A 10,566-nucleotide genomic window follows, 5' to 3' on the forward strand; every position below is an offset into this window, starting at 1 on the left:
AAGCAAAAGCACTTTAATTGGCCTTCCGAAAGTAGATGCATTTAGGAATCTTTAAGATTACTTAAAACAGAACAGCAACGCATTTTATGGACGACCGTTTCGTGAACCTAGGAGAGGAGGTAATTCTGACTTTGCCATGAAAATCTGGTGCTTCTGAATCAGCTACTGTAAGTATGTTTTGTTCTTAGTTTAAGTATTTGCCATTGAATGCTCAAATGCAGAGTTTTGCCAATAGTATCTGCATGTTGCGTGTGTGTGTGTGTGTGTGTGTGAGAGAGAGAGAGAGAGAGAGAGAGAGAGAGAGAAAGAGAGAGAGAGAGAGACACACAGGGAAGTATGCTGTCTTAACCGTCTGTGGCTTGTGTACTGCAAACACATACGAGCTTCATCACTGTGACTGTCACGTGACTCTGTTCCCCTTTCGGGCTTGAACTGGTGTTAAAACTAAGGACATTATTAACTGTCTTTACATTTATTTTGAAAGATGAAGCTTGCGATTATGGAAAGGGTCATTACATTTCCGACGAGTGCTTGCGGTGATCGGCCAATCACAATGCACTGGGTCAGCTGGCCAATCAGAGCAGACTGCGCTTGTCAGAAGAAGGGACTTTGTAGAAAACGACGCGTTTGAGAGAGGCAGGGCACAGAGGTACAATAATGTACAGTATTTGAAAAATGTGTTTTTTGAACATAAAGCATGTCAACATATTCTGTTACACAAAATAATAATCTTTAAAAAAGCATCATATGACCCCTTTAATATATATGGGTTGTGTAATAAGAACTGCATTTTGTGTCTATGTGTACTGTACTAGAGTACTAAACTGCATACTAGGAAATGTGATCTCCCAACTGCAAACCCAAGTTAAAACCATCTTACAGTGGTTCGAAACATGGCACCTGGTTTCCAAACTGGCCATTCACTGGTCCAAGTTCCTTAAATTGATCTGGTCAGCCATATTGGACCAACAATAAACCCACCTGACCACCTTTAACCAGCAGGGACCGTGACAAAGATGGTATACCAACTCAGTCAGGTCCTCACCAGCAGTTATTCCACCTAAACTAGTGACCATGTTACAAAACACAGCTTGCACCTTAAGATGGGTTTTCCAGCAGGGCTAGATGCATATTTCAGCCATTCCCACTACTTTTTGTTATAACAGCCAACATTTATAACAAGTTGCCATTGACAAATGCAGTTTTTAATAATAATAAAAAAAAAGTCCTTTAAATCCCAGATTACTGGAAGGGCATGTAATTTTTCCATGATTTGACTGCAGACTGCAAAGCCTATCAAAAATGTATCGCTACCATTTTTGATCGTTTGTGTATTAAAACATAAATAGAACATAAATGAAAGTATTCTTCCAGCAGCATCCTCTTGAAAAAGTACAGCAAGTCAAGTGAAAAAAACCACTAAGAGAAAAATAATAACAGTAGTAGTAATACTGGTAATAATAATAGTTTGCATCGGCGTGGGAAGCAGCTCAGCCTTCGTGTTTAAACGCGTTCTCACCTGGTATGACAGAAATAGTTTTGAGAGCTCGTAGAACCCTGAAGGTTCTCAGGGCTGACACATTCCCGAGGTCCACAAACTCTGTTACATATCTGCAACAAGGGAGGATCACACACAGAACAAACACCATGACACAACACACACACAACACCACAACACGTACAACACACCACTACCACCAGCACCACCACTGAACTGGGAGGAAGACATCACGCAAAGCCTGTCTAACGGGAGAAGAGAGAGAAATGAACGGAGGAGGAAGGAAGAGACAGGAGCGTGAAAAGAGAGACAGCGAGCGGCGCCCTCTGTTGGCCCTGATGGATGCTGGACTTACCTGGGATCACAGCAACAGTTTTCAAAGCCCTCAGCACCCTGAATGTGCGCAGAGCTGACACATTGCCTAGGTTTACAAACTCTGTAATATACCTGCAGAATGGATCGCAACATAGTTACCAAAGAGAGAGAGAGAGAGAGAGAGGAGAGTGAGAGAATGGAAAGGAGAAGAGATACAGGATGAAAAATCAGTGAGGGAAGAGATGAAAAAATATATGCATCCCATTAAAACAATATTCCAGGATCCATATTTCACAGCATTACTGTAATTACAAGTTTAAGACTGAAAAAAAAAAAAAAAACATTCACATTTTTGTTGAACTCGCAATTGCATGTGGATTAATGTAACGATAAAATTATTTGCCACAGCACACGAGCACGGCGTTATGAGAATTTCCTTAGAAACCATTTATTTCTCAAGTTGAGGATGTGAACAGCTCCAATTACAATCTTAAGAGTTGCTATCTCGTAATTACAGTAATTCTAACATGATGTGATCCCAGCATAAGAATTTAAATCTTGTGGCACTTATTCCAGTATAATGCCTTTCCTCATAGACTTATAATTGTATTAGTGTATACACAGTTTTCCTTTGATTTTACAGTCTAAAGTTGAAATTATTTGCTATGGTAACTGACTGCATGACACAGATACTGTCCATAGTGATTCACTTCTATTGAACCCTTAACATTTTAAAGATTTCAGCAAGTAAACGCAAACAAATATGAACAGATTCTCACTATGTCAAACACAGCAGAATTCACAACATACATTTTATTCCTGGAAAATCAAACATATTCTCTCCCAACTTGCTCATTCCAAAGGAAAGGGGCTTGTTCTTTTTTGTAGTTTTGTCATTATTTCACCATATTCTCAATTTAAACATTTTACTTTTTAGGGGAAAGGGTTGTCTTATGTAAGAAGAAAACGGCTGCCCTCCAGAGAACTGGATGAATGCAGATATGGAGAGAAAAGGAGTGATGGACAGATTAATTAAAGTTTAGAAAGAAAGAGGGTTATGATATATTATGTACACAGACATATACAGAAGTATAGGCACAAACACTGTCATCTTTGAGCACTGAACTCCCATACACCACCTATGAGAGGCAGGACATTAGAGCCTCTGTCTCGCTCACGTTCGCCCACACACACTTTTTTGTGCAAGCATGACATCAAGGCTCAAAAGTCATCCTATGGTGTTGATTAATCACTGAATTTCAGACTGTCCATGCATCTTCAGACCAATGAAACAAGTAAACAGTTTACTAGACTAAATAATTTGCATGTTCAAAGCTTTCAGGCTTTAAGTTGGTCTAAAATTACCCTACAATCAGTGGAGAAGCTTGATTTGAATCAAAGAGTCCATTTCAAATAGCTGCAAAGAGGAAAAGGATGGAACACTATAGTGTTTTTATTTATTTATTTTCTAATCATTTTACCTAATAATATTGCTCCACTGCTTAGTTGGCACAAACTAAAGCTCCTCTATAGCCTAAAAGTCAATGCTGCACACAAGATTTACGCACATGTAACTTATTTCATGCAAAACATATTTTGAATGCAACATTATCTAAATGTTTCATTACTGTTTGAATTAAAACAGGATTATACTTACGCCATAGAGATGACCATGAAATCCAGCCAGTTCCAAGGGTCTCTGAGGAAGGTGAAGCCATCTATACAGAAACCTCGAGCCACAATCTTTGTGAGTGACTCGAAAGTGTAGATTCCTGTGAAAGTGTATCTAACAGAGTTCAAAAAAAATAATGCATATAAATAAGTGTGTGTTTGGAATTTAATTTTTAATTGATACTTTCATTATTAAATGAAACATGGTTTGTTTAACTAATATTTATCTCGCCTCCACCCACGGTGCTTGTCACAATGGGATCAGGAACAGAGCAGAGTTTTGGAACAGAGCTTACCATTGGTTAAGGACTCCCATGAAACTCCATTACCCCCAGTTACCCCAAAATAGACCCAGCAATTTTTTGGACTGGCCAAATTTCCAAGTGGAGCTTACATTGTCCTTAGCCTTTCCTCACTCCTAGCCAGTCATTAACTTGTTACTCTACTAACATTATAAGCCCTGCTTTTCAGCGCTCATACGGGAGTGGTTGGTGCTCAGTGTAAATTTTTGACCTTTGGCTTCTATCCCTTTTTGCTATACTGCTGTTATTATTAAATCTGTGCACATTAATCACAATTTTAAAATCACATTTGATAAAGAGAATCTACATAGACTAGATTAGACAAGACTAGACTAGAATAGAATACAATAGAATAGATTAGAATACTTACTCTACTTGTTTGGACCATTCTGGAGGATTGCTGAATGTCATGAAGACACAATTTGTCAAAATTGTACACATGATGATCATGCTGAAAACTGTAAGAAGTAGTTAAAGAAATCCTGTGGTAATGTCATAAATATTCCTCAGATATCAAAACTATAATGGAAATAGGGACATTAATAAAAATGTGAATAGTTTCATACAATTATCTAGTAAAATCTGGGGTCACACAAAAAATTGTTGGTTGTGGACATTGGCATTTACTATTTTCCATAAGAAAGAAGTATGTTGTTAGCCTCGACATGATTAATGGTCTTTAAATCACTGTCTGTGTCACAGCACAATTCAGAACTCTTTTTTTGCCCCAGAACACTTAATTAAAATAGTTAAATTATGCACTATGTTACATATAATAGAGTGTAACTGATAATGTGTAATTTATAAATTCAATAAATCCTACAAATGCAACAAAGCACTGTTCTCATATTTCAGACAGACAGACTAAGCACAGATTAGAAAGCAGTTTTAACAAGAAAATCATTAATAACATGGACAATTTTTGGAGCATTGAAAAGGATATGAGTGTATCAAAATTTTAATTGCTATTTGCCTGAATAGGCTAAAAGGACTAATGATATATAACGAGGGCGTGGCACTGAAACGGAAGATAGTTTTTCCTTTGTTAAGCACTATAAAGGTCTGAAGAGAAAAAGAGGAAACAGAAAAAAAGAGAAAAGAGAGGGAGAGATATTAGTTACATATGTCAGGGTGCTTGGTGAGACAGCATAGACATTCAAGTTGAGAAATGGCCATAAACAACATATATGAAAGGTTAACATGACAAGAACTTTGGATTTATCCAAAAATGACAGCCGTATTCAACACAAACTTGCAAAATATATATAATATTCAAAAACACCCACACAACTTCTTCCTACAATAAAATAAAATATAAAAATTAATTTCTAAATCAAGCCCATTAAAACCTAGCTAGGGATATATTTACACAAATGGAGCTAAGACAACTGCAGTAAGCTCTGGCAAAGAGATGGACCTCTTACAGGAACTCAGACTGTAATACTAACGCTAATGCTAACCACTAACACTGCGATCTATCAGACGCAGAAGTGCTGACTCCAGATAGTGTGTGTGGAACAGGGAAAAGTGAGAGGGAGGGGGAGGGAAGGAAGGAAGGAAGGAAGATGGGTCAAAAGCCCTGCAAAGCTCCTTTGATCCTGCATAATGTAAGAAAAAAAGAGACAGAGAATCTTCATCAACGTACTCATCATGGAATCCACATGAATCCAAGTTACACACACACACACGACTTCATGTCAAAGAAGTAAAATTGTGTTTTTACATATCTTCAACTATTTTTCTTATCCTTTTTTCTTATCCATTTGGTAAATAGTTTTTCTTTCTTGTTTTTTAGGATGAACCTCAGTATGTTTTTATTATTGTTGATATAATTTTTTTTTAGAGATTTCTACTGGAAAACAAGGCAAAATACTGATTAGAACAATATTTCTTCAGCCCTGTGATATCACACACATAGAATAATTGATGTTGCACAAAACACCACAGTTACGCACACACAAGGAAACACCACAGAGATGAGCGGATGAGAATCTTCCTGAAATCTAATTAGATTAAAAATAGACAGCTGTCTGAAGGAGGACAAAATGAGCACCTTTACCTCAGAGTTTCCCTATCTCTCTATATTTCTTCACATCTATCTCTTTTTTCACTGTGTTTGTCTGTGTCTGTCTGTGCATTTAATCATGTCAAACACTACAACATGCTTAACAAAATCATAAATTAAAAGACAGCGTATGTCAGACAGAAAACGCTGCGTCTTCCGTCTGAAGACAGCTGTCATTCTGAGGCACAAAATCCCAAAGACTGTCACACTAGCAAAAGCTGTGAACCGCCCAGAAGGCTCCATGTGTTACTGAATACTGAGCACTGGTTTCCCCAGAGTCTCTCTCACACACACAGACACACACACTGCGACAGACTGTGGGCTTCCTCCGCTGGCGGGAGCTCCCACTCTCACAATGCTGCACTCGTTGCTAATGGCATAGCTGCAGCTCTCAGTATCCTAGCCTAAAAATCTTTCTAATCTTCTTTAAATCTTCACATTAATGAGCATCTTGTTTATCACTATGCTAAAATGAGTGTGACAAGTACAAGTGTCTAACAGTCCAGCAACGCACTCATCCAGCCGCATAACCTCAACCGTCCCATCCGAATAATCCATGATCATAACAAATAGTTTCAACTGTGACTTCGACCCTTTGTCCTTGTGTCTATAAAAGGTAAGCGATTTTGCAGATGATGCATAGGAGCAAAACTTAAACATGCTACAAAAACATGGAGTTCAGTGGTCATGTACATGTGATCACAGCCTTATGTCAACACTATTGGTCTTTCCTTCTGACAGCATAAGTGATATGCTGCAAAGCTACTGAAAATTTCATCATCTACAGAGAAGAGAGCCAGAGAGAGATGAAGATGTGGACAAGAGCTGAGGGAACTAGTGCGGGGGAGGAGGATAAGGAAGGGAGGGAGGGAGAAGTGGGGGGGTCAATAGTGGAAAAACTGGATATACTGTAGCATCACTGTTGCACTTAACTCCAAGTACATCCGGTCTACTCGACGTCACTGAATGCACTTACCGTAAGGCCTCAAATGGCCAACACCCCATCCAACCATTAACCAACACTTTTCAGTCTTCATTTACAACTTTCAAGATGCATCTATCTGTGTGTCTATCCATCTTTTTGAGAGCAAATAAAGTTATAATCTGAATGTCTCTTTCACCCCACTTCTCAAGGGACCAGCAGAACTGCAACTCTGCACTTCTTCCTTGCATGCCTCTTATCTCTTTATTCACTTTAACCCTTCCCCACAAAGCATGAGTATACCACAGCAGCTGCAGTTATAACAAAAAAATACCACTGCCAAGAGGGAGAGGAGAAGGGAGGGCAGAAATGGGGATGTAATATGCTGGATGGAACACGCTGGCAGCAATGCACATTATTTCTGGTAATGCGAGGTGGTTATGGTGAAGTGTGCAAAAGAAGATAAAAACACAGACAAGACCAATATTCTGTTTCCTCTACTAATTTTCTCTCAAAAATATCTCCTCTACTCCCACTGTATAACACATGCTACACTGTTCTCGGTTATGTAACACATACCTCTAGTGTACCAACAAGGAGGTGCTGATGTGGGTGCACCGCTCCTTTACCCATACATACACACCAACTACACTGAGGCTAATGGCATTTAAAAAGCCACTGAAAAGTTCTTACCAACTAATCATAAGGAGAATACACACACACACAGGGAAAATTTTGTACATTATTTGTAAAGTGTTTACATTAGCTTGGCAATAGGTTAAATATTTTCAACATTCTGTATTTGCTATGAGTTTGCTGATTATATAAACTTGAGAATACTGTGCAACACAATGAATATTGTAATGATCTCAATGCACTTTTGAGACTAATTTCACAATCTTTTCTTATCTCAAAACTTGCAAGTGTGAGTATTCAAAAAAAAGAGATGCTGTAGGATCTCTGTTTTAAGAGTGAGAACATTAAAAAAAGACGTTGTAGCATCTCTGATTTAAACTTTAGTAGCAAACACAGCATTAGAGCTTATTAGAGTTTGATTCAGTTCTGTTTTAGTTGCCTGTTTGAATTAATTGATTTAAAAAATCAAAGATGCAAAGATTTGTTTGCATCATCCATCAAAAATTTGGCATTTTGCATGTATATTGTTTTAGTAAAAAAATACTGTATGTAACTATTATTTATTACTTTGTATTTTTAATCTGGTGCGTATAAATAAAAAGTTAATTTGAGTTCGTTAATAAAAATTGTTTGTAAGACACTGATTATTTTACATTTTTATGCATTTTATTTGCTTTACACATTTTCAATATCTGATGAAAAAAACATACAAGTCATCTCATAGCAAATACAAAATATTAAAGTACTGAACATATTCAAATGACTGAAAATTTTGATATATAATTTTTAATCACTATCATGCCCTAATTCACCTAATTCTCCACCTCATAGAGCTCTATCTCCAGGCCGGGACTCCACCAACATCAATTAACAATCAATAAGCAAAACCCACTCTGTCCGTTGATATTGAATAGGAAACATTTAAACAAACAAATAATGTTTGTACACATTAGAAGTATCCTTACCTTAAAAGCATGAGAATATTGTACATTCTGACACAGGAAGATCACAGTTTACCAAACTGATCATTTCAGTATGAACAGTATGAACTACCCAATGCCATTTCAAATAAGTAAAAAAAGGATCAGACGAGGATTTGTTAAAATTAAAATGTTAAAATTCAATATTAGGACTTAATCACATTACATCAAGCAAGCTAACACTATCTATATTTGATGTGGTTTACATCTTTGGTTTACAAATTTTTGTGTGATTTTAAAGATGTTTCCCCAAAAGGTAAATATACCCGTAAGTTGTTCAAAACCTGTATGAGTTTCTTAAGTAAAAGAAATTATTTTGAAGACTATGGATAACCAAACAGTTGCAGTCCCCATTGACTTCCATAGTATTTTTTTCCGTACTTTGGAAATTAATGGACCACCCACTGTTTGGTTACCCAAATATATTATTTTGTGTTCAACAAAAGAACAAAACCCATACAGGTTTAGGTGAGTAAATGATGACAGAATTTTCATTTTTGGGTGAACTTTAACTTTAATATTACATGCATTTTAACCCAAAATACGGGCGAGGAAATCATATTGCGAATTGTTAGTTGTCAATGAACTTTGGTTGAGAAACCTCAATTTCAACAAATCAATCTCAACAAATTTTACTAACCCTATTTTTTAAAGAAATTGTAATTACTCACTTATTTGTTACTATATCAACTAATCTGTTCATCCATCCAAACATATGTATAAGTTTGCAAGTTTGATTCACCAACATCTATCGCCACCACTCATTATCCTCTCTGCACTTTTCCAAACCTTTCCACCACTCTCTCTTTCCTTCGTTCTCCCAGATGCTGGAGAGCGAAGCATTCCGAACACTTCTTAACTCATCATAGTGAGGAAAACTGTATTCCAACTGCATGGAGGATGAATTCTATCAGGGATGATATGGGCTCAAAGCTCACTCACTTTCTTGTTCATATAGAAGGGGTCCAAGTCCTCCAGCGGCACAGCCAACATGTTAGAAGGGACGTCCCCGTAAATAAAGGGCACGCTCTTCCCCGCTTCCAAGTCAGTGTTGGGCTTCGGTTTGTTGTCATCATCGTCATCACGGTGACTGCTATCAGATCTGGGCTTAACAGGCTTCTTCTTCTTCTCCTCAGCGATGCGCTTCTCAATGTTGGCCAAAGATTCTGGGGTGAATCTCTTGAAGCTATCGGGGCCTGGAGGTGCGAGCAGCTGCGCAGCCATATTGTCATCCTGCAGCAGAGTCTTCTTTATTTAGAAGCCATTCAGGACAGCCAGCTCTAGCAAAAGGAGGGGAGAGGGAGGTACCCGGACAGATGCAGAAAGGGAACAATGAGGAAAGAAAAAGAACAGAAATTAAAATTCAAACTACATTAAACAAAGCAAATAATTCCACACAAACAAAACAAACACAAAACATTTCTACTTTTTAAGCATATTTGTGTGTGTGTGTGTGTGTATGTGTGTGTGTGTGTGTGTGTGTGTGTGTGTGTGTGTGTGTGTGTGTGTGTGTGTGTTTGCTAACTATCCATTGATTTCAGTGGCCTGTGTTATTGGTTATCCTCTTTTTCTCACTCTTACACTCACACACACACACAGACACACACACACTCATTACGTCCATTAAGAAGTAGATGACCAAGCAGAATAATACCAAATGCACTGCCGCACTGGACCTGTACGTGTGTGTGTGTGCGTGTGCGTGAGAGAGAGACAGAGAGACTGTACATTAGAGGGTAAGGTCATAACTGCATTACTGCCCTTATCAACCCTGTCATCAAGCCCATTCCAAAAAAACAACAACATATTAAACATTTAATCAATTCAAACATATTGAATCTGTCTCTTACGGATTTATTACGTAAAGTCATTGTTCAGATTGAAACCACCACATTTAATTTTATGTTTGTGGATCTCAGATCACAAACTCTCCACTTTACTCATTTAATACTAAGGTTATACATTAGACACACTATGCTGATTAAACACTTTCTGGCTGCTGTGCTTTTTCTTCTCAGACAATATAAAATGGAGGATTCTTGCTGTACAAGAGTTCATCTCATCATGCAAATGTCCAGCTGCTCAAGACAGTAGTCTTAACAAGTTAAAAGTCAAAATTACTGTTAAGTAATACTCTTCTTTTTCACATTTGTGATGTATTATGTTCTTACTGGAAC

General features: G+C 37.6%; 1 protein-coding gene across 6 annotated transcripts in view; it reads right to left on the reverse strand.

Annotated features, from left to right (window-relative positions):
- LOC109061925 (sodium channel protein type 8 subunit alpha-like) overlaps window positions 1-10,566 on the reverse strand; it is a 51,262-nt gene that overhangs the window by 33,886 nt on the left and 6,810 nt on the right. For 4 of the 6 annotated variants that reach the window (XM_042758534.1, XM_042758535.1, XM_042758532.1 and 1 more), the window contains exons 2-6: window positions 9,332-9,669; window positions 4,730-4,848; window positions 4,157-4,246; window positions 3,471-3,599; window positions 1,854-1,945 (exon numbers count right to left, since the gene is read on the reverse strand). In XM_042758534.1, coding sequence (XP_042614468.1) covers window positions 1,854-1,945; window positions 3,471-3,599; window positions 4,157-4,246; window positions 4,730-4,848; window positions 9,332-9,613 — 712 coding nt within the window. In that variant the 5' untranslated portion in view covers window positions 9,614-9,669. Of the gene's footprint in view, window positions 1-1,519; window positions 1,612-1,853; window positions 1,946-3,470; window positions 3,600-4,156; window positions 4,247-4,729; window positions 4,849-9,331; window positions 9,670-10,566 lie in introns of all 6 variants that reach the window. The other 2 variants (XM_042758536.1, XM_042758531.1) reach the window with 1 other exon arrangement.

This window comes from Cyprinus carpio, chromosome A6 (assembly GCF_018340385.1).
Source record: "Cyprinus carpio isolate SPL01 chromosome A6, ASM1834038v1, whole genome shotgun sequence".
NCBI classification, from domain to species: domain Eukaryota; kingdom Metazoa; phylum Chordata; class Actinopteri; order Cypriniformes; family Cyprinidae; genus Cyprinus; species Cyprinus carpio.